The sequence below is a fragment of the Hylaeus anthracinus genome, unplaced genomic scaffold (assembly GCF_026225885.1).
Source record: "Hylaeus anthracinus isolate JK02 unplaced genomic scaffold, UHH_iyHylAnth1.0_haploid 11997, whole genome shotgun sequence".
Lineage (NCBI taxonomy): Eukaryota > Metazoa > Arthropoda > Insecta > Hymenoptera > Colletidae > Hylaeus > Hylaeus anthracinus.
The window spans coordinates 4,114,720-4,139,504 of NW_026534344.1; the positions used below are offsets into that span (position 1 = coordinate 4,114,720).

The 24,785-nt window shown below is 47.0% G+C and overlaps 2 protein-coding genes across 2 annotated transcripts in view; both read left to right on the forward strand.

The window, feature by feature from the left end:
• Positions 1–3,964, forward strand: part of LOC128889317 (uncharacterized) — a 257,458-nt gene extending 253,494 nt beyond the window's left edge. Inside the window, exons 13-16 of the mRNA XM_054146857.1 lie at positions 34–489; positions 564–839; positions 1,583–1,852; positions 1,954–3,964. Of these exons, the coding sequence (XP_054002832.1) occupies positions 34–489; positions 564–839; positions 1,583–1,852; positions 1,954–2,144 (1,193 nt within the window). The 3' untranslated portion in view covers positions 2,145–3,964. The remainder of the gene's footprint in view (positions 1–33; positions 490–563; positions 840–1,582; positions 1,853–1,953) is intronic.
• A 3,407-nt stretch (positions 3,965–7,371) lies between these two features.
• On the forward strand, positions 7,372–23,564 carry LOC128889321 (nidogen). The gene is given in 23 exon segments (XM_054146861.1): positions 7,372–7,423; positions 7,426–7,465; positions 7,467–7,689; positions 13,997–14,275; positions 14,486–14,691; positions 14,756–14,847; positions 14,922–15,068; positions 15,539–15,772; positions 16,002–16,527; positions 16,618–16,784; positions 16,959–17,087; positions 17,165–17,257; positions 18,356–18,526; positions 18,926–19,063; positions 19,528–19,653; positions 19,777–19,905; positions 20,232–20,575; positions 21,208–21,544; positions 21,786–22,014; positions 22,156–22,331; positions 22,440–22,548; positions 22,773–22,891; positions 23,151–23,564. Coding segments are annotated over 23 exon segments (4,179 nt in total). The 5' UTR covers positions 7,372–7,386; the 3' UTR covers positions 23,279–23,564.
• The last annotated feature ends 1,221 nt before the right edge of the window (positions 23,565–24,785 follow it).

The window sequence follows — 24,785 nt, forward strand, 5'->3', positions numbered from 1 at the left end:
ACTCGTATAACATTAACGCAGGACAAATTCCAGCTGCCGCCGTCTTCCGTCCGCCGTCGCGCTGTCAGTCCTTGTCCCTGTCGGACGTGATGTTCAACGACAATGCGAGTAATCATGGCAGCATCTACAGCGAGCCCGCGTACATCGCTGGAAAATCCGATCAGGAAAAGTTCTGCGACAACTGTCGTCAAAGCATGACGAGACCAGCGACCGCCTCCTATTGGTACCCGAACAGCATGGCGCACATAGCCAGCCCCAGGAGGTACTGCGGCAAGTTGGGCGATTGTAACATCTCTAGTCTGAGGCATCCTGACGGTGCCTCGAACCCCAATCTCAAAGAGGAAGTGGAGAGGCTACCTGGAAACGGAGCCTCGGGCTCGGATCCCGAGGAGGAGTACGTCGAGGCGAAGAAACTGTTCACCGCGGCCGAGAGACCCGAGAGGACCGTCACCGGGAAGTCGGACATCGAGGAGGATATCAAAATACAAGGTACGTTTGCGTACTCTCGATCGCGTTATCTACAGACCTCCGAACAAAATCATCACGCGAACTTTATCTTCCAGCGACCGTCCCGCTGCAACTGTCAATTCCATCGCCAGCGCCTTCCTCGGGTCGAATGCAACGTAAGATGACCAGTCTTGGTTCATCGTTGGGTCTGAACAAGGAGGGTTATGATTCCGGTGCCGATTCCACGCCAAGAGCTGCGAAACTATCTCCAGCTACGTTGTCCAGGCATCGCGCCGAAAGTTCTGGCTACGACAGCATCGTCAGGGACAGCGAGACCAGCAGCATCGCGAGCGATTCCTCGAGACAGACCAGCGCCCTTCAGGAGCACCAAGGTAGCCGACATTCTTCCCGTGTCTCGACACATATTTCTGGCAGATCGTGAAACGCTCTGAATCGAAAGCAAACAACGCCCATTCGGCGGAAATCGAAGTTTGAGGAAACGTTCCAATTAGCGGCTGAAATAATTAAATTGATAATGAAGTTTTCGCGCGATCGATCAGCATCGACGTTGGTTCACCGAAGTTGCTCGAGATTACATTCAATACGGAAGCTTCGCGCGATCCTTTTTACACATTTTAATCGGATGTTCTTTTAACTCCCCTCCTTCGATCTCGCAGTTAACGGGAATGCAATTATCAACATCGTCGGTGATGCATGTCGTTGATACGGCTTGCGAATTGCTACGATTAGTCTGCGGATCCGGCGCGTTCCGACGAGACGAAACTTTTCCGGCTGATACTAAGGCTATCCTTTCTTTAATAACAGCGATGAGGAAAATCTCTCACGAGATGCAATTAATAAGTCGTATCGATTTTCGATTCTTCCCTATAGAGTAATGCATGTCTGGAATCTTGTAACTGCAACATTTGCAATTAGTAGAACCAAGTAGAAAGTCGACGATAGTCCGAATGACCATATTCGTCTATGGTGGAGCTGTCTAGAGATGTAAACAAATAGCTCGACCCCAGCCCCGTGCAAACCATGTGTAAACCCTCTAAAATGGTCCCTCCGTACGGTGGTTCTCCTCAGGTGGCGCGCTGGGGGTTCTAACCTCGACGTTGTGCGGGTGTTTCAGCGGTGGAACAACGGGTGGCAGGGTGCGGGCTCCGGTCACGGGCCCAGTGCCGGGCCCGTCTGCCACAGGCGCCGTCCGTGGTGCCGGGGATACTCGCGTACACAAGCGAGGACGTGGACATCCTGGACAGGCGCGCGCAGTTGCGCTCGGATCCACGTGGCACGATGTCCAGGATACTCAACCTGCGACTACGCCAGCGCCTTCTTAGGCTCGAACTGCGTAACGCCAAGAAGCGCTTGATGGTGCCCGACACCCGCTGGAGCTACGATCGTGAGTCTCTTTCCTTCTATTCGTTTAGCGTTAAGAATAATTTACCTCTAACGTTTGCCAGACAAATTATAATCGCGCGAACCACTATTTCCTGATTGCAGTTCACGTAGAAAACTGTATGGACTGGCGCGATCCGTCGTTCTTGGAAGCCCTCGAGGCGGAGACCTGCATTCTGCAGAAACGAGTAGAGGCCTGCAAGAGCCACGTCCTGTTGGTCACTTGCTTCGACTCCTGTCCCCGGCAGCAGTGCACACGCCGGATGGATCCGATGTCTGGAATTCGGATCACCTAACCTAGACTCGGATCAGCGTGCTCGACCGCGTGCTGATCGCGAGAAAAATCGAACGAATCGCCAATACGATTTAGAAACGAGACGAGCGAGGTCGCTGATGATGGGAGATGAGAGAAACGATAGGAGTAATCGGTGTCACGATGTCGCTCGACTCCGTCCAATAGTTGTTAAAATGACATAGTTATATCGTCGTCATCGTCGGCGTACGTCGTCGCTATTGTTACACGTGTAATCGATAATAAAAGGAAGCTTTCGCTCTTTTTCGCGAGGGAAGCGTCGTTCTCGCGTGTTCTGGCGCATCGTTCGCGTCGACGGGGTGTTCTGGTTTCGAGCGTTAACAATTTCAAAAGTTTTAGTCAGGGAAAATACAGAGAAGAATAAATCGGTTTTTTTTTTTAAAAAACGACAACCCAGGATGCTTCTTAAACAGCTCAAACACGCAGAGAATTACCGGAGGTTTGTTTACTCACAGATTTGATCGATCGTCCGTCTCCCCGATCTTTTTCTTTCTAAAGACAATTAATCAAACCTCCGATAGCCAGAGGTGGGTAAAATTATATTCCACAGATAGAAAACGAATAAAAACAACATAGAGCTATTTATCCGCGAGGTTTATCACATCGAATTGAGTCTGAATAAATTTGATTAAATCAATAACGTATAGAAATCTGTTCGGTTTATACTTTATACTCGTTATCTGAATTACAATTTTATCCACCTTTGCGATAAACCTCGACCTCGTACGAGCCATTTTAGAAATCGTCTCGGCCGTTTCATTGCGTTCCGATGGTCGTGTAAGGGAACCGTGTACGTTACGATTGTTTCCAGTGAGAGATGTTGAGCGATGTTACGATTGTTGGCTGAGAACTAACGTAGAACGCGACGCGGTCCGGTGACTCGCGGGCCGCACACGTCGAGTACTTGTTGACTTAAATAAATTAGCATACGAGTTGGTGCTGCATTTTTGTTTTCTTTTGCGTGCTGATCACGCGTCGGTGTCACTTCTTAGGTAAATTAACCGAGTGATCGGCCCGTTGGGCCTGACTCGGAACGGGCAAATGAGACGCGACTTCCGACACTAACGACCGTTTCTGGTCGAAAGTCGTCGAGTCCAGGTACCAGAACCACGACCAAGAAGAGTAGGATAATTCGCAGTGTTAGAAACAGGCGATCGACAAAAATTAGAGTACCGACGTGCCGTGCACGACTCTATCGATGAAGGATCGAAGCATCGCGATAATAGTGCAAAAGAGGGGTACGAAAAACGACGAAAGAAAGCACGTACAATTAGACCCTCGTCGTAGGGGATGAATTTCCCGACCCTCGACTGACGATTCGGGACCGAAATTCGATAAAAAAAAAAAAGACTCTTTTGAACCTCGTCGAATTTAAATAAATTGATCGGAAAGCTGGTATCGATAGAAATAGACTCAGCTCCGCGGACGCGTAGCTGAATGATGACACGGTATGTCGAACCGATTCGAGCGAACGTAACACGAGAGAAAAAAATACTTATAGAACAAAGACATCACCGATTGCCAAGAAAAAAAAATATAAAATAAAAAACACGAATTTAATATTAAGACCAAAAGGGGACGAAGGAAAAAAGAGTCGATGAAACGCGTCGTAACATTATTTAGTGCACGCACATTAACTCAAGATATTATCGTAGCTTTAATCGTTATCAACAGTTACCGCACTTCGTAGGGCTCTGTAATTCACTTAGGGAGAAGACGAGCGATGAGATTGAGAGCGAGAGTGAGAGAAAGTGCGAACGATGGAACGATACCGATTCGAAGAGTAACCGAGGAGACGCCTAAACACAGAGAGAGAGAGAGAGAGAGAGAGAGAGAGAGAGAGAGAGAGAGAGAGAGAGAGAGAGAGAGTTACTTTTCGATAGTAAAACGTATTCATAATTCGTAAAAAGGTTCGTGTTCGGTATACAAGAGTGGTCTCTGGCAAATGGAGAACGCTCCGCGAGCCTGGAGAGACGAAGAACGAGCGATGTTGTGTATATACGCGTATGTCTGTGTACGAGACAGAGAGAAAAAGATGATCCCGGGACGAAAGGAACGGGAGAAGAGAGCGTGTACGGGTTTAAACGTGAGAATCACGCTTCGAGAAGACGTGGGTGTAGAGAGAGAGAGTGGGGAGAAAAGGAGTCGGAGAGAATGAAAATAGACGGGATGAAAATAAATCGGGGATGGCGGTAATGCGCAGCAGAAATAGAGAGCTTCCAGCGTTCTGATGCGAAGCTTGGCGAGACGGGGTACCGATATCGATGAAAACCACCCGTCTTTCTGGTCGAGTTGCATTCGTTCTGTGCGCAACGTATCGCAGCTATAGATGGCACAACGAAAGATCGATCCCAGGTTAAGCGGAATATGGTAGAGCGTCTAGGTAGAATGTGAAGTAATTTTTGTTGTTAGTAACAGTTCTCGCAGAGATTTTTAGAGGCTACGGACGTAACAATTTTTCGCTCAATAATTTATGCAACGAGGCACATACAGCAATACATACGACATGGTTACGCCCTACGACAGTTTGTACAATCTCAGCACGTGTATCGTTCAAGTAATTGTATCGTCTACGACTGTTATCGTACGAAGAATCGTTACGTCGATGGCGTGCCAGACGCATGTCTGGCGATTCAGACTGACCACGTTCGCGGAACAGAATCGTGCAATTCGCGAGTGCGCTTAACGAGCAGCATTGCTAATCCCGGTTATTCCAGAGGACCGTTCTCGATGCTGCCGGAGCTAACGATATAAACCGAGTTTCCTGTATCGTTGTCCGTTGTTAAAGGAACCCGTACGATATTCGTCCGTGTTTTAGACTGTTCCTTACCTGCCACTGCCGACTATGTCATGTGTTCACCCTCGGAATCATCGTCCGTCGCGATGTTCGGTGTTCCTCCTTCCCTTCCGGTTGATTTCAGTTCGAACTAGTCGAACAGCATTCTTAAGACTGGCGATACACTTCTTCCCTGTCGACGGCATCCAGAAGCCACTTTCCACGAAGATGCCCAAGAACGTCGAAGGACCGGCGTCGCTCTGGAATCAGAGATGGGCAAAATTCTTATCTAAATATCTATAATAATTTGAATTATAGATCGAAGACACTTCGCTATAAACAAGTAGAAGTATAGCTGTCCAGTAAACCTCGTAAATAAATCTTTACATGTCAGTCCTTTTAGTCGTTCGTTATTCGTAAGAAATTTTGTCCATCTCTGTCTGAGACACAGCATCCCACGGATACGTTCGATTTTACGTCTAGATTCTTCCGAAAACATTCGCATTCCTTTCCCCTGTATCCTTTCTCCTTCTTGATTTCCGTTCGAGTTGAAAGGGTCGCCGTGAGCGCCGTCACTCCGTCTACCGTGGATACAAATTAGCAACGATTAACGAATATTAGCGTCACAGTAAGTTATCGATTAAGAAGTAACCGACCTTCGCGATCCCGCTGAAAGAAAAGCGTATAGACAAACACACACGACAAGACAAAACGTACCACACACAAGCGTCTACTGTACCATAGTACTTGTATTATATTTATATTTTATATGTACAGATTAGTCACGTAATTTCTTGTAATAAAGATCAATTTACAACGTGTACGAAGCGAGCAGCTTTCGGTGTGCCGGCTTATCCCATCCGCTAGAATTCCCGTCTTGAATTCCGTTTTAAGGAGACGCAACAAAAACGAGGCACGAGAGAGGGACAAATGCCGCGGAAGAATTCCTCAGACAATTTATCGAGACGTTCTAGAACCGCGCCAGACAGTGTAGACGCCGTATGTAGGTCCACCTCCGTTTGATCGCGTCTGGGCGTCATTTCGCGACACGGATTCGCGTGCTGCAGCACTGCTACGGATTCTGTTGAAAAATTCTGTTCAGAAATTCTGTTCGCTCTTCGCGAATAACGATCCGTCGAGTATCTCATTGAGCCGAAGAGCGAACATAGCGAATGTTAGCGCAACTCGAGGAACTGTTTCGTTACCTAAAAATAACGATCTACGTTAATCTGCAGGTGATCTTGTTTAAAGGGAAAATGAGCAACGAGCACGAAGGCTCGACTGCGCTGGTGTAATTGCAAGAAAACAAATGGTCGAGATTGAATGCAGCGACGCAGGTAAGGACGCGACTGTAATTAGACGCGAAACAACGGGCCACGGAAGTGCGCTAACGACGCGGAAGAGTAACAATGATTTTCGTGGATGTTCGAGCCTCCTGGGTCTCTGGCACCGTGCCTGCGTTCATTTTTGGGGAGACGATGCGCCCTTGGAATCTTGAAAACTGGGGAATTTTCAGGCATTAATAAGAATTTTCTAGTACTAACGAAACCGCTGCCGGAATATTCCCTCGTAAATTACAGTACGAAATAAATTTTCATTGGAGGTGACTGCGGGGATTAGAATTGGAGAGACCAATAATCGTTCGGATCGTTCGATGTGGGCACGGAATGCAAAGTGGATCGACCTTGAAGCTCAATTGCACCGTTTGCCGATAAAACCTGATTATTGCCGCAATTAAATTAAAGAAGCGTACGGGTGAAAATTGTCTAATAATTCAAAGGCCTTGGCATTAGACGAGCCGAGAAGGTGCAATTGAGTCAATCGGCTCTCTACGCGCGCCGCCAACTCGTTTATATTACGCATAACAGATAAAAGATAAAACTCCTGGCGGAATAAAAATAGATGCAGCGTAACGTTCCCGATGGTATTCCGTATTATTCCACAGGCACTATACTACAATACAATAACAATTAATCGTAACATTACTCAAATACAATGCAATTATCATATCAGTCTTAACGCTTTGGTGGTAGAGCAATCGGTTCGTCGAGCTTCATTCTCGATCTATCTTCGACAATTTTAAATAACCTTCTTTTTATAGAGTTTATCGAGTCCCAAACGCATATTCTAAACAGTAAACACTTATTTAGCCAGCCCTCTGCTAGAGGCACGTCGATGTACCGTGATTTTTCTTTTTCAAAATTGCGTGGGGGGGGGGGGGGGGGGCCACCACCACCACACCCCCACCCTCACCCCCAAGGTATAATATTCTTTAATAGATGAGAAACAAATGAAGCGTTACGCGAAAAGCAATCGTCCCGATACCCGCGCGTGCCCTTGTCGAGGAACAGATGATCCAACGGACCCAAGGGTGGGGGTTTCCGAGCTTGAAACTATCGGTGGTACCGAAGAGAGCAGAGGCCGATTCGTGGGTTCAAAAGAAGAGAGGATGAGCGGGCAAAGGCGATTAGGGGGCGGGCAAGACGACGGCTCGTAACCGCGCCGATCGACAGTAGCGTGAGGGCAGTCCGAGAGAATGACTCGTCGCGCGTGTTCCAGCGTCTTGCGGCTGGTGGCCGTCGTGGCCCTGCTCGTGCCCTTAGCCGCGGCGTTATCCAAGAGCGATTTGTACCCTTATTCGACACCGGGCACCTCGGTCCTGCAAGCGGACAGCAATGGAATGCTCATGTCTGCGGAAACTGTCCTGAAGACGCCCATCACTTTCTACGACAAAATCTACAACATCATATTCGTGAGTAAAACTTAATCGTTGCTCTACGACCGTCATTTGTTGAGACGTTAATAAACTGTCAAGTTGATCCAAGTAAAATAATTCAGGGGCCAATTTTACAAGAACAAAGACGATTCGTGCAGAATCCGCCGTGACCTATGCATGTCAAAATTAATCATTGCGTCTTATTTGTCATTGGCTAAATTGGTCTATCTCGTGGTTCACTCATACGGGTAGCGTGTCAGCTTCGATGCCGTTACGTTCGAATGTGTACACCGTGGATTTGGAGCTAACCTCATCAAGGATACTGGTATATACACTCGTGCACGTTTCGTTTATCGTTATTTATCGATACTTGACTATTTCATGCCCTGTGCACAAAACTGTCTCGAGTACCGAAGAAAAATCACTGTTCAACGATCTTTCGGGCAACTTGTACACGCACGTTAATATTTGTTTAAGCAAAGAGAAAAACCAGGATGCGATTTCGGCGAGAAATAGTTATTTTTATCCACGACGGTAAGGAATCTGCATGGGACAGCGTTGGCCGGTAACCGGCGGTGGTTAATTTCGGTGCTCATAAAAATACACATGGAAACCGCGGAACAGTAGCGCTGGGGAGATTTGAACGTTACCGCGGCTCGTTTACTCTTCCAGCGCGCGAAACTGTAAACACGCGTCGCGCGTGCCGTTGTTTACACGTGACGCGGGAATAGGGAGCCATCTTCAACCGAGCGGTGGTTTATTTAACGTTTTAAATAAAGCAAACGTCGCGAGATGAAACGCGTTTGCTGCTCCCCTAACGTAAACTCGTCGTGTAAGTCTGCTCTCCTGCCTAACAAGAAAACCCGACAACTCGAGAATTTAGAAAACATCGAACCATCGCAGAGTAGCTCCATAGAAAATGACTTTCTATTCGTGTCATAATATGGATTAAGATTATATTAACGAATAAAATTTCTATATATATTTAATGGTAAAATAACGCACGTTCGATTTAAAATATAGCTATTTCAATACAGCATTGTTTTAAATGTTCGTGTCTTGATCGAGTCGCGCGAAAAAGATCAAAGCGAGCCATGTTGGCGTGGCGGAGTAATCTTCTTCGTTAATATTAATTCGCGCCGAGCCAAGGAAAACCGCGGAAGGGGGGGAGGGGGGTAGGAGAAGATTCAGTCATCCCCTTAATTCGGCTCGTGGTCTAATCTGCCGTCATCTTCTGGCATGACACGAATTCATTGTCTGCGATGACGGTCAAACGGCCCCAGCCGGCGCGCAATCGCTTAATTGCACTTGGGTCGTCGCACGAGCTGTGTTTCTCGCGCTGTCGCGACGTGACAACTCGTCACCGAATGCAGAAAAAGAGGCGATAAAGTCTCGCTGTTCGCGAAGAGTTCTCGGTGAAAGGAGCAGACACGCTCCAATCAGGGTTGGACAGTGATTACTTTGCGATTTCTTTCGTAATCGTCGCTGGCAATCATAAATCAGTGAACAGGAATTAGGACCGATATTTGGTAGACCCCAAACAAATACCGTTCGTTACGCTATCCTCAAATTAGTAACGTAAATAGACATTTTGAAGTAAAATATTGATTTACACTTTCACAAAAGCTGAGGTGTTGCGTCGGACGGTGGTAGCACGAATGAAAAAAAAGCGGTTCGAGCGTGGAAAAAGCGGAAGAGATAAGATTTTCTTTGGTACTATCTGGCCTTGGCCGTGAGATTTTCGGGAAAACGGGCCACTGACGCGTAGATTATGCGCGAAAAGTGTTGAGTCATTGTACGCAAACACTAGTCAGATTAGAAGAGTCCTGCAGAACTCGGTGATCTCACTCGTTCCACGAACCGATTTGACGGCTAGCTAGCGTGAATGAACGTTGATTGCGGCTTAGATATCCGGGAGAATCTTCGTTCTAATTGATCCGAGCCAGCCAAGGTGCATGATCTCATGCGAGACAGCGTCATGTTTTCATTAAACGCGCCGCCGTAAAAAACTACGAGCACGCCGGGAAACACGCGACGAGGCCGAGCCAATTTACGTCCCGCGACTTCTGACTTCGAGGATCGTTCGCCTAACTTCAACCAGACGATCTTCGTTAACGCGATTAACGTGATTCGCTTTCGGTGATCTAATGCTCGCGTCCTTCGCCGTGCTACTTTAGATGCTATGCACGATAAAACCTCGATTTTCCGAACCGATGGATAGTTGCTATAACGAGAAGGCATAATCTGTCACGTACGCGTCGACTGCGTACCCTGGCAGCTCCATTCATCGACACAGTTAATAATTCAATCGTCGAGCCAAATCATCGACGCCTCGTTAATGACGCGTGCGCGCGTTCAGATGTCGAGTTTATGCACGTCGAACGGACGGGAGAGTAGAAAGTATCGCGTTAAAACAACATTAGTGTTTCGGTTAATAATAGCAGCGAGTCAAGTTTAGAGAGAAGAGCTGTAAGAAAAATGAAAAAGAAGCAACAAAGCCAGTCGTAGACAAATAAAAATGAATCATTTGTAACGACGAATAATCGCGCAGGAATCGTTAAGAACTCGACGATCGATCGCGGAGATACGAGACGAGCATCCACCTATTCGAGCGTCTTCATTCATCAAGATCGCGTCCCGATAGTTCAGATTTGCAACGGAAACTTCCCCCTGATTCGTTTCACTCGACTGAAAGTTACGTTCCACCCGCATCAGATAAACGTTTAACGAGCCCCCGTTACGCAAACCACCAGAACCCACGATAAATCGGCGAGAGAAGCGGGAATTTCGAAACGACAATCCGCGTCTCGTTAATTAACCGGATAAACATGGGATTGATTCACGTATCGTGAAAACTGACAAAGAAACCACGTACACTCGCGAGAAACAAAACGTCAAGTTTGACGAAACTAGCAAACGGGTGGATCATTTGAAAAATATTAGACACGGGTTTAGTTCCCTTACGAGCAACGCGCAGTCGCGAATACCTGTTGGTTCTGCAACGATACCATCTGCTGAACGCGCGGTCATCGGAAACGCCACTGGATTCAACGCGTCTATCAAGAAGGACGGTAATACGACGGATGATTTACGGTGTAAACGCTGGTAATTAGCCTTGACGCTTTCCCACATTAGTTAACGGACGATATGTGGAAGACGGTTGCGAAATTCTGCACGTTTCGTCCAGATCGTTCGCGATGTCGTCGCGAGGGCCAATTATTAACTCGGCAGTTAATTAAATTAACCCTGTCCTTGTTCCTCCGAGTATTTCCAATAATTAACTCTTCTAAACGCACTCGATCGTGGTTTGGCACGATTAAAATAAGTTTCATTTCGTGGAAACGACCCAAAAATGTTGTCATGCAAAGCTCCTCGCCGATTTCGTGACAAACCGATTGACACAGATATACGCAGCGATATATCCGCGACAGTCTACTTGGAAGCTCTACCTACACGACAATCATCTCCATTCCGTCGGTTATCGTCGACGATTCGTAGTCATCAAAATGATTGCGGCCGATTACACGATTGCGTTAGCGCGTGCTAAAGCAAATTCCTTTTTTTTTTTTTTCTTCAGCGACGAGGGCGAGCACAGTCGAATGTCGCGTGGCATAGAGAATTCAATGAACGTAGAGGTGGAGAAAATTTTATTTAAATATATCTTCCCGCAAAAGTCGCTAATCAGTTGACGATGTTTTTGCGATAAAAATGTGTCCAAACGCAACCAGATTAGACTGATGCAATTATACGTTCTTCGAACCTCCCATAAAAAAGAGGCCTATAATAACTTCTGATTAAAGATACGACTCGGTTGTAAGCAATTTGTTGAACAGATAACGCGTTAAATGTTGGTTATCTCGCACTGTTATTCGACATTTCTATCTAGACGAAGATTTTTCGCATCTCTGAATGAGCGCGACTGGCTTCACGAAACGTCGGGGCAGTGGGGGACGGTCGAATCTCGTTATCCCTGCAAAGTGTCCCGTGAAATGATCGAGTTTTGAAGTTTAAATGAGCACGAAGTTGGTATTTAACGCAGTCGCGCGGGGAACCGTTGTTGTTCACCTGGGTAATTGAAGCTCTCGAGGTCCGCGGTTTTCAAGCGGCTGCGAAATCTCCTTTCGTCTCTAATTTCTTTCGAAATTGGAGGGGAACCGAGTTACCTTTTGTTTTGCTCGTCAAAGATCTTTTTCCGGTAATCTGAATAATCGCAACCGGTCGATGAAAAACTTCCTCCAGGCCAACATCTTTTTGCAAAAAATCGCCAAATTATACTTGTCACGCATTTAGTTGTCATATGCAGCGATGCTTCCCTGTTTTTCGAACGCAACCAGTTCGATAAATATTCACGAGGCTTAACCCTTGGATGATATCAGGGGCCCGAACCTCGTTATTTCATTAACAACTCATCGACTTAATTGAATTATTACTTAGCATTTTAGGTATTCTCCCCCTTTTAACCTCTTTAATCCTGTGCCATGATTACGTGTTTCCAAGTTATCTTGATTCGACTGAAATTGAATAATTTAGGCTTGGGGTCGCTCGAAGATCCCACGTGGTGCTTTACAGATTTAACGCATCGCATACCGACGAGAATGAGCAGAATTTTAATAGTACTCGAGATCAAATTCTGCGCAAACGTTACGATGTTTGAACGTCGACGGTTTTTATTTATGAATCGCTGGGTATAATCATCGACATCAGGAAGAGAATCGTCTCGCGGGATAGATTCCACGTACTGCTTCCCAGTCGATCCTATCTATTTTCATCGTTTTCTCCACGTCGCCGTTTACCACGGATTTCGTGTGTGCGTGTGTGTCATCGGCTCAGCTTCGACCTACGACCCCTGCGATAGCCCCGCTCCGAAGATAGGCGAGACACGAACGCGTTCGCTAGTCGAGGAAACTCGACATTGTGTCAAAACGTCCGCGTGAAACAGGATTTCCCGTTCGATGACTACTTTCGAGCAATCACGAGCCTGTATCGATTTATCGATCACCGCGACGTGCTTCGTATTATGCGAATTTCAACGAGGCGAACCGATGCAAGATATTGTAAAAAAAAAAAAAAGAGGAAATTAAATCAACGAAGATGGAAATCGTTTAAAAATTGATCATATGTCAAGCGATAACTAAATATTTTTGTTAAATTGATAACAGGAATCCTAGGTTTGAGAAACACTGATTCGAGTGATGTCAAAGTTCTGCTTCGCTGTACCACACGTTCGGTACAAGAGCAACGTTGATAGTTAAAGCGCGCGATGATGAATCTAACGGCAGGTCAGCAACGCCGGAGGATCATTGCTCCGTCGGTTTAATTCGTGTCAATTCGCGTGACCGGGTCGCTCGTTTAACGATACGCGGCCTGGGTGTTGAATTCGTCGCGGCGCCCGTGATATTAGCGTCACGTGAAAACAATACGAGCGTCGAACTGTTGGCGCGAACTTCGAGTTACGCGCGCGCGCGCGCGCTATTAGCGGCGTTTAGAAACCGGGACGTGAGAATCGAGCGAAACGAGACCGGAATTCGGTTGTCGCGTTAAACTTCGCCGGTTACCGGACACAGTTGCTCTCCCGGTCTGGAAAACAGCGAGTAGGTAGCCCCTCTATTTTTATAAAGTTGTCTTACAACGTTTGGCGTCTGTAATTCCCACTCAACGTCTTCCGGCCCAGGGTTTTCTTAATCAACGGTACAAACGTACAAGCCATTAATGAACCCTTTAAAAGATTCTAAAGCGGACCATGGGGCTCCAAAGCGAAAGCTCGACTCGTAACGCTTCGTTAACGCGACTTCAATTTCCATTTTCAATCTCCGTCGAGACGAAAATATGCGACGAGAGAGATTGGTCCAGACGGGAGCGTGGACTGGAACATTCGCGGCGAGCAAAAATAGTCTTTCCACGGAGTTTTAATTTCGTCCCGTTAATGACGAGAAACATTTCCCTGGCTAAGGGGACAGCTGCTCCCGCGGCGAATGTGGAGCAACGCGCCCGCCTTTTAGTTTAGACAATTGACGAAACGACGCAAACAAAATCGCTACCGACTTACGTATCGAATGATAGACAGACTAGAACGAAAAGAAGTATACGAATAAAAGTATGACAGAACGGATTAGATCAAGATCAGCGTCTCGTGAGAATTTTATATTCGCATCTAACTGAATAACGAACGTTCCCAGTACTTGATCTCCCTAAGATTCAGCGGATCAGCAATCTCATTCGAGTAATGGGGGTTTTAATTAAAGAGCCACGTTGAATATTCCAGAAGTTTTTCTTTCGACTCTTACTTTCGCGTAAAGAGCGACCAGGGATGAATGGCTAAAAGGGTTATCTGACCCCGTTCCAGGTAAACGGAAACGGCGTCCTCTCTTTCACCAGAGCGATGCAGAGGTTCTTCAATATCGCGTTCCCGCTAGACGATCCGGTTATCGCGCCGCTCTACACCCACGTCGACACCAGAGGATCCGGAAGGGTCTATTACGGCGAAACGGATTCTCCTGACGTTCTAGCCAGAGCTGGAGCGATGGTTCGTGGCGCGTTCAGGGACGCCGCTGGCTTCGCGCCCACTCACGTGTTCCTCGCTACCTGGCTGGACGTTGGCTACTACAACGAGGGAAACGACAAAGTAAGAAGAACGAACAGAATTCAATTCGAACAATAGAAGATGACGAATACAATCGATGTATAGGAATTCATTCGTCACCCGAACGTGAAATATTGAATTCCACTATTTAAAGAATTCGTAGACAATAGCGCTTGCTTCGAGTCAGTCAAGGTGTAGCCCCTTAATTATCGCGACGTTAGTGGAATTCCTGATGACGCTGCTTCTCCGTAGGTGAACACGTACCAGGTGGCGATCGCTTCGAACGGCACGCATTCCTACGTGGAGTTGCTGTACCCGGATAATGGGATACAGTGGATTCAAGGCGAATCGCACCCCAGCGGTCTACCGGACGCCAAGGCGCAAGCTGGATTTATGAGCGAGGGAAGAATGTACACCTTGAAGGGATCCGGGACGGATCAAATACAGAACGTCGATAAGTGAGTCGGAAGATTAGTCCTTGATAATTGGCGCAGCAGGATCGTAAGAATGTTTGCTTTCCAGGTGGTCCAATGTAAATAGACCGGGACAATGGGTGTTCCAAGTCGGACCAACCTCCGATGATCAGGACATCATGGTACCTGATAATATCGAGGGTAAGTTATTTCAGGATAAAACAAATTTTCATGGCTATTTCGGGATAGTCTACCATGGATTCTTTATTTTTTAGACATCAACACGGCGAAACAGGCTGCCAGCTGTAGAACAGGGGCAACGACTTGCCACAGCAAAGCAACGTGCGTCGACTACGAGGTCGGTTTCTGCTGCCACTGCAAGCAAGGATTCTTCGGGAATGGCAAATCCTGTCAACCGAACGGTAAGAAACGTCGACGGTGTCGCGAAACTTAAGAGCCCTCTAATTATCCAAGAATCGCGACCCTTTCCGGTGGCCGCGGAACGTAAAAATTCGCTGTCAAAGGGTCTCCTGGTGCTTGCACGACTTTAACCAGCCCCTTTGAGAGTCGTCGCTCTCTGATCTATTCATAGTTGACGAAAAGTGTCCATCTGGTACTTTGACGGCATCGTAAAAGACCAAATTTTGCGAGATGGGTGTCGTACATCTCTTTCCGCGACGTCGAAGACCTAAACGAACATTATAAGCTTCTAACAGCGAATACGGTAATCTCAGAGAGGAAAATTCGGTTAGTCCGAAGACTACTTTTCAAGTAGATATTTCAAAACGAATGACACGCTAGCGCGGATCCTTAGAGTAAATGTTTTATACGTTCGAGGGATTGGTTAAAATAATTGGGAGGAAAATTTTGATGGTTCGTAAAAAATTTACAGACATTCCTCTTCGCGTAATTGGACGCATTTCCGGGACGATAAATGGCATCGAGTTCCCGTCGAGGGATCTGCAGTGTTACGTGCAAACGAAGGATGGAAGGACGTACACGGCTCTGTCGAGGGTGCCCGAGGAAATCGGCGCCAGTTTCCAGCTGCTCGGCAATCTGGGCGGGGTGATTGGCTGGCTGTTCGCTAAACCGGTCGGCGAAACGAAGAACGGATATCAGTTGACAGGTACCAGGGGATGATTGTTAGCCTCCCTTTTAACGATTCTTCGATTTTCTATCAATCACCGATGCCAGTTCGTAGTTAGTCAATTATCAGTCTTCTTCGTTACCGAGCGCACGATGTTCATCGCGACGTTTGTTAGTTTTATTCGACACTTGTCTCCTGGTCGTTAATCGGTGATCGACCGGAACGACCGAAAATTACAAATATTATATCTCGTACGCGATGGACTTAGGTGGCCTGTTCAATCACACGACGGAAGTGACGTTCCCAGCTACGGGAGAGAAGGTGACGATACGAAGCAATTACCTCGGGCTGGACGTCTTCGGGCAACTGAAAATGGAATCAGAAATCACGGGTACACTACCGTCGTTGAAATCGACGGCTCGAATAGATTATGGCGACTACGACGAACTTTACACCAGAGCACAAGCCGGAGTGATTCGCGCGCGTAGCGAAAGAATTTGCAAGGTGAACGATGGGAGCGAAGAACGGGATATGAGCTTCACGCAGGATCAGACGATCGTCTATCAGGAGTGCCCGTATTTGTCCGTCGATCCTGAAGACGACACCACGCGACTCAAGTACTTCAGAGGTGTCACGACTTACGAAGCCACCGAAGGAATCATACGTTTCGCCGTCAACACGAAAGTCGCGCCTCTGGATGAGGAGGATCCTTGCATTCAAGGAAGGGAGACTTGTACCGATCACAGCAGCTGTGTCGTCGAAGGAGACGATTTTAAATGCGTTTGTAATCCAGGGTATGCACCCGATCTTCGCGGAATTTACCAATCATTATCTTAGCACGATATTTCAGAACTTAACAGTCACTTGCTTATCGTTATGTACAGATATCAATATTTATACGAAGAGGATGGCAGCGCAATTTGCGTAGACGTGAACGAGTGCACCGCCGGCAATCACATGTGCTCTCCGGACGCACAGTGCATCAATCAAGAGGGTGCTCACACCTGCCAATGCAGACCTGGCTTCTCCGGAGATGGTCGCGTTTGCGAGAGTAAGTTTATCGATAAAAGATATCGTCGACGAAATTACCATGCCTTGATAATCGCGTACCAACGTCGAGCCAGCGTTCAAACGAGATGAAAATCGATAGTCGGACAACTGGCTCGCGCGGATGGTTTGCTTTACTCGTTGCCAGTAACCGATGCGTCCTCTGTTGAAAATCTAGGACTCGCCACGTGCGAGGAGACGCGTTGCGGTAATTACGAGCAATGCGTGATGGTCGAAGGGATGCCCAGGTGCACCTGCATGCCAGGTTTCGAAGACACCGAACAGGGTTGCTACCCCTTGCAACGTGGTATAGGAATTTACAAATTTTTCAGTAAAATATTTTACGAGTCGATGTCGCGACAGTTATCTCATAATTTCTCGCAGGTTCCTGCGACGCCGAGGATAACTGTTCGCCCAATGGATTCTGCAGTTTCGACGGGGAGAAGCATGTCTGCATCTGTCTACCAGGTTATCTTGGTAAGCTCGCGTAGAAATTAGCTGTACCGAGTAAGCTGCGTGATAATATTATTGTAGGGGTATCGTTCGGTAAACGGTGGTGATAAACAGAGATTTTGGTCCAAACATGTTGTTCATTTTTGTTCAAGTTTGGATCATAATTTATCGACTCTCTCGTGGAATATAAAAATCTTGAATTCTTTAACACAAGAGGAAGGATCGGTAAAACCCCTGGGTAAGACTCTTTTCCCTACGCGAATGTAGTATTCCCCAACAAATTTCTCTCAGGCTTGTAAGGCAAAAACAACTCAAGGGTGGCTAATGGAACAATGTTCCCGAGTTCATTTCAGCCGAGGACTGAAATACTCTGGTACTCCAGATTTGAATCCACTCGAGCATAAATCGTGATTAGAACTGGAGATCGCGACCTGTGAGAACGCTCATAAAAAGCTGAGTAGCTTGAAGAACGGTATGACAAATGTAACCTCCGAAATAACCTTTGAGACCCGTGCGTGCCGTGGAAGCTAATTGACCGCATCGTTCCCACGACAGCATCGCTGCAAGAAGTCGCAATTTTAAATGATACCGTTGGCCACCCCTTTTTCTTAACCCTCCGGTACGTAAATTTTATTCTATTTTCCAACATGGAGTATGGTCCCGCCTTGAAATAGAATCATGGTAGGTTTGAAATCCCTGCAATAATTATTGCAATCGTCGCTAAACTTTCCCACAAACACCTGTTTCCCATTGGAAAGCAATTCTTGAACACTTCGCCGACTAGAATTGATTCGCTGTTTCGGCCGACAGTTTAACAGAGCAAGAACTATTAAACTTTTCCATCAGCGCTACACTTAATACCATCCAGAATGGCGAACTTGCAAGTAACAAGTTTCACTGTGTCACGCTAAGTCTTCGTTTGGAGCCAGAAAGTTAGAAAAGGGACTCGGTGGAAACAATTCGTGCACATGTCTCGCGTTCAAATTGAATTACAATGGAGGTTGGTGATTGTGGCTGAACGATTCGCGTAGAATCTCGTAGGAAAACCAGTATTACGAATCCGCGATCCATTGACGCGCTTTCGTAATCAGCTTCCGTTCTGATGATGGCAATCGTTTTCAGGCGATGGTTACACGTGCGCACCGGAATCGGACGTGACCACAACGGACGGACCACCGAAACCACAGTGCTTGGAGGAGATGTGCTGGTGCCCCGGAGGTTGGGAATATCGAAACAACGAATGCATTCGCCAGGAAGTGGAGGATCCCAGAACCGCTCTCTACGATCGAGACTGTAAGTATTAAAGGTTCGGGCTAAATTTGTTCGACCTCGTCGGACAAAGTCTTGGTACACGTTACTTATTTCCATCGTTACAAGGGAATATAAACACGATCATTTGCACGAGGCAGATTTTCTCATCGCGAATTTGAATTCTTAGTCCGAGTTTCGATCGAATACAATTTACCGAACGAACATTGGACAGTAGAGTATTCGTACCGATACGAAAATACATACCTTTAAGAATTCAATTTCTCTCAAGGGTTTGACGCGAGCAAATGAAATTATGCATGACTAATCGCACGTAAAACATGATTCGAGTACGTCGATATAGCACGAAGTCATGACGCGAACCGAATAGAGATACGACGTTTACTAACCGCTTGCGACGAACGGTTGCATCGTGCGTTTTAGTATCGGCACGCCCGGTCCCGGAATGCTACGAAGACTACTGCATTTGTCCCTGGGGATACGATTACGACCGTACGGAGGAGATTTGCGTGCCTCGGCCTGGATACAACCACGAAACGATGGGCCCATCAGGAGTTCACTGTACGACACACCACGCTTCGCTTCTGCTAATTTGACCAATTAACAATTTTTCGGCACGGCCGTCACGCTTTGCGCACACTTTAATTAAGTTCACTACATTATATTCGATTTCTCCACTACACGATTGAATTTAATCGGCGGCGCGTCGATTGTCGCGTCATCGATTGCGTTGCATCGATGGGGAAAAAATGCGGAAATGGTTTTGTCGGAAAACATCGCGTCCCTTTCTCTTCAATGGGGAAAAAATGAAATTCGCGATAGCTATTCGAACGAAGAGATAAAATAAAAGTACAAAGAAAATATAAAACGTACAAAGAGCGACGCGACAGTCCACGCATCGAGAAAGTCGTCTCTAAAATTCGATCGAAGATAATGCTTCACGTGGGCGCTTCATAAATTTCGGACGTGAGGCAATACGGCGTCACCGACCGACCATTATCGTAATTGCGCACGCTTATGTACAGTATCGTGCAACGTGGTGAACAGGTGTCATCCCTACGCTCAGTGCATCTACGTGGCGAGCACCGCCAGCTACGAGTGTCGCTGCAACTCAGGCTTCGAGGGTGACGGTATGGAGTGCACGAAAACAGGTACGTTCACTTGCGTCTTGCTCCCCGTTTCGCGATTCTCGAGTATTATTCGCCGTCCCACGTACGAGTGGAGACCGTACATCGATGACAAATCAATGAAAGAGATGTGTTGTTCTGGCGCAGAGGTGTCCTGCTTGGACGTGGACATCTGCGATCCCAACGCTTCCTGCCAGCACGAGGAGCCGCCAAGTGTGGCCAAGTGCGTCTGCAATCCAGGATTCGAAGGCGACGGAACTACATGCAGTCCCATCGGTCACATATCGTGCTATTATTTTTCCTATTCGTCTTCTACGTTTTTGAACACACGAGCCTTTCACTCGCTGGTCGATCCACGCTCGCGATTCGTTGCATGCTCGCACGAGGAACGTCCCCTAACCGTATCGAATTTCGATTGTTCAAGGGAGTAGTTCGATCCCGAGAGCGTAAATTTAGGCTTGTTTGGCGCGCCCATAGAAAAGAAAATATATATAAAATTGGAAATCGATGCATCCGATACTTTTCCAACGTGCTCTTCAGACCGGACTTCCCTCTTGACAGTGCTATCGTTTGGCGCTACAACGTTTTTCTCTGGCCTGTAGACGAATGCAGCGGCGACGAGGATTGCTCGGAGAACGAACGGTGCTCTTACAATCCGTCCAGCTCGCGGCACGAGTGCACTTGTAACCCTGAATTCAGCATGGTGGACGGTCGCTGCGTGGTGTCCGATTGCTCGACAAATCCATCCCAGTGTCACGTGAATGCGCGGTGCGTATCCGCTGGTGGCGGTGGTTACAAGTGCGTTTGCATCGACGGATACAACGGGGACGGGATTCGCCAATGCGTCGAGGATCATATCGGCTGCAACGTTCTCAATAACTGTGGCAGGAACGCGGTCTGCGGATACAACCAGACGTCCGCAAACTTCGGCTGCGTCTGCCAACCGGTATGTTCGTTGCATTCGAGGACTTAGACAGCGATGGTAGTATCGATTATCGACAGAATAATCCGAATCGATTAGGTCTGAGTTAAGTCCTCGTGGTGTTGCCGCGTAAATTCTGTATGCAGGGATCGCGATAAAGTTTAGCGTATGCTTTGGAAACGCATGAAACGTCACGCAACAATTTCAATAGTTTCCTCGATCGATTTCCTGTACTGCATTAGAAACCGATAGAAGATATAAGGTGGTATCGTCCCTTACGCAACGATGCACAAGCAGAAAGTAGATATAGACACAAAGGCCAGACGCGAGCAGGCCGGCCGCGGTGCCCGCAGTAGAAACGGCCAGCGCGTGGTCAGACAGTGTATACCGCTTCGCGGGTGCAGCGAAGAGCGGAGATGGGCGGACTTTTATTGAACGAATGAATACCGACAGATGCTTTTTCCTATCTCTAAAACATCTGAAGCAGTAGTAGCTATACCCACACCGATCGTTTATTTACACCTACACCAATTGTTTAAGAAACGGTATTTCGAGCGACTTTTCGTGACGAGCTTACCCGAAACGTGTGCAACAGATGCGCGTAAACGATCATTCGTGTCACAAGTAAAACATCAAGGAGTTCTGGATACTTTCAGGGCTTTTACGGCGATGGGTTGACGTGTCTGCCTCAATCGTCTTGCAGACACGATTCGACTCTTTGCTCGCCCGACGCGACTTGCGTGGCGGCCGGAGAGAATCAGTTCGCTTGTGTATGCAACGACGGTTACACGGGCGATGGAGCTGATTGCAAACCGCGGCCAAGACACGAATCGAACTTCCTGCTGGTTAACCAAGGAATGGCCACGCTCAGGATACCGTTGACACCGACGCGCGAGGCACCAGGGTTTCCAATTTACATAGCGTACACGCAAATGGCGATCGCGATCGACATCGATTGCCTGAACGGGAAGGCGTATTCCAGCGATATCACAGGTAGGTAATTAGATAGACTGTGAATTTCGTGCATTTACGACGTGTTTACCTACGAATCATGTACTAAACGTAAACAGGGTACTAAACGTAAATGTAAACAGGGACATCCGCAGTCTAGTTATTGATACTCAAAGTAGCATTCGCTGAATGGAAGTGTTATAAGCGTTAAACGTCTCGAAACGTTGGAAAGTCGAAGCTAAATCATCTCAAAGTCACAGTCTAGACGAAATTTACTTGGCAGGTAGTCGAATAATCGAGTTAAGTTATAACGGATCGATGGCGGAGACGTTCCTACCGAAAGTGAGCAGCCCCGAGGGACTCTCGGTCGATTGGGTTTCCAGAAATATTTTCTGGACCGACTCCGGCAAGACGACAGTAGAGGTCGCCAATCTCGATACGAAGAAACGTAAGGTCCTCGTTTCCGACGGACTGGTTAATCCCAGGGGTATAGCCGTTCACCCGTACAGGGGGTAAGTATTCCTCGGAAGAGTTCGTGGGAATCTTTTTAAAGAATTCGTATGGTTGACTCCGATGAGGATAGCACCGAGGACTTGGATCTAACGATAACGTAAACAATAATCGTACAAGGTATGAAAATTTGGATGTTTCAGGAAGATATTCTGGTCGGATTGGAACCGTGCCGCGCCGAAATTGGAGTGGGCCAACGAGGACGGGACCGGCCGTGCAATCTTCCTTCAAGGGAATTACGTCAAGCTACCGAATTCATTAAGTATCGATTGGGCAACGGATGAGCTATGCTGGGCGGATGCCGGGACGTTCACGATAAGTAAATACAGACCTAGCATGAAATTTCACCGGTAATAGACGCCCCCGTGATCGTTGCGCTTAACTCGATAATCCCCCGTCGTTCCGTTTTTGTCAATAATCGTTTCAGACTGCATGGAGATCGATAGCAGGGATATCAAGGTGGTAGCCAACGAGCTCACTTATCCGTTCGGTTTGGCGATCTCGCAGCAGAATTACTACTGGACCGACTGGAAAACGTAAGTCGCTACGAAATCACACTCTGATCGCTCTTGTAAATTGTGTATGATGGAACGTAATATAAAATCGCATAAATAATGCTTGTTTTGACCACGATCGTGATTGTATTTTCGTGAAGTTCGAACATGAAATAGTAAGTGGGATAGTTGTAGCGAGCCACCAGAATCAAATAAAGCGAACAAACTCGAAGATACTTTAAATCATCCATTATTTACCGTCGCAGACACAAAATCGAGGTTGCCATGAAGAGCAGCGGGGACAGGAAGCCGACCATATCGATACCACCGGGCGGAAGCGGTAAATTATACGGAATAGTCGTCGTTCCTGAGTCATGTCCAAGAGGTAAATCAAGTTTTATGTCAGTGTTCGACGTGTCTTTCCGTAAAATTGATCATTCCTTTAAAACTGCATATTAGCGTGTCCCAGAAAGCATAGCGCAAATCGAAACTTCAATTTATTCTGCGGTCACCGCAACCAATCAGAATTTTAAAAAAAGTTTCACGCATCCACGTTTAATTTTATAGTCGTTTACGAATCACTTTTCATAATAAAAATGAATTGATACCAATTAACTCGTCGATTACTCGTTTGCCCGATACAGTGAGCAATGTCTGTCAATACGAGAATGGAAGGTGTAACAAGGACCAATTGTGTCTGCCGGACGGTCAGGGGAGCAGGACGTGCGTGTGCGCGGACGACGCGACAGGACCTTGCACCGACTCCCATTAAACGACGCAATCTGTCGTCAAAATCGAAGAACAGGCGACACGGAAGAACCTGTTCAACGCCCGATGGAGGAGGAAAATATGGTCCGACGGTCGCGCCCCGCCGATGTCAGGAGCCATCCGTTAGACCGCGTGTAAATTATAATATTATTCATGGTATGATTAGTTTGTCGACGACGTTTTCGAGTAATGCACCTTTTTGTATCTAATGTAACGACCGCAGCGCGAAGCTGGATGTACGGTGGTGCGGTTCTATTGACGCGTTATTTAATAAAAATCCAAGAAACATATCCCTCGTACCGTTTCCGTGCAATTTCTCGCGTCAAATTGTAGGATGCTAATTTCTATAACGCCTACGAGATTGATGCGACCGACCTACATGCAGGCACTCTTAGGCGTTGCGCGAGGGTTCTTTAGATTTCAAAGGAATAGGCTCCTAAATTGGATTCCCTTTGTCGCTGTGCAAGACTTCACAGAGAGTCGACTAACTTTGTACGAAAACGTCGTACTCTTTGTTCATATTTGGATAATAATAGTAACTTTCTCAGAATTTAATTCCACCTGATATTAATTCTTTTCGTAAACATCATGCATTACGTTTTCTTCGAGTTCGTACAGTACCGATCGAGGAGCTACACAGTGATAGACTCTAGCGACAGGAAATCAGCCTGATCGATTGGTCATGCGCGAAAGCATGTGAAAATCCATGCACGCAAAGTGGCGTCATCCATGGCCGATAAAGGAACCCCTTTCGTTCCCGTTCGCCGCTCGAGCGAACGAACGGGAAGCCGTAACTGGAGCTTAATTGCAAAGGAGAAAAGGGAAGAGACAAAAGCTTAATGTCGCGAACGATTACGAGCGTTAAAACAGCGTTTCGTCGATGTTCCGCTCTGACAAGGCAACGGAAAGTCGTCGTCACGAGGTGACGATAACGAACAGGAAGGGTTTCGCTTTCGACCGAAGTTCTTTGTTCTCGCGAATAAATAAACTTCCGGAGTAATAATGCGGCCGCCGGCTCCCCTAGAAGGGGAGGCCGATTACTGTGTTCATTATCACCATAACAGCCGCCCATTTCATTTTCCCGTCGCTGTATCGCGTTAATAAACGACTACTCGGAAGCATAATAAGAGTAGCACGGCTGAAAACCGTGATATAAAAATACAATTTCCTCGAGACCGGCATGAATCGTCTTCTCCCGTTGGCTGTCAAAAGACCATTGCAGAAAATTGTCAAGAATTTTTGTAAGGAAACCGGTGAATCGATCTCTTTGAAGCGACAAACCAAAATGCTCTTTACTTCCGAAGCGAGGATAAGTGAAAAAAAAAAAAGGAGTCGAAGGAAGGAACTGTGGTTGACAAATGTCATCCGCATCGAATCGCGAAGATTTCATCGCCGAACAATCCCCTCGAAGACAATTAAATTTCCCTTGCTGCGATCCCTTTGAACGTTTAATTGGCTGACCGCAAAATCAGACTAGTCGCCGCAGCTCGACGATGCAGGTCGAGACGCAG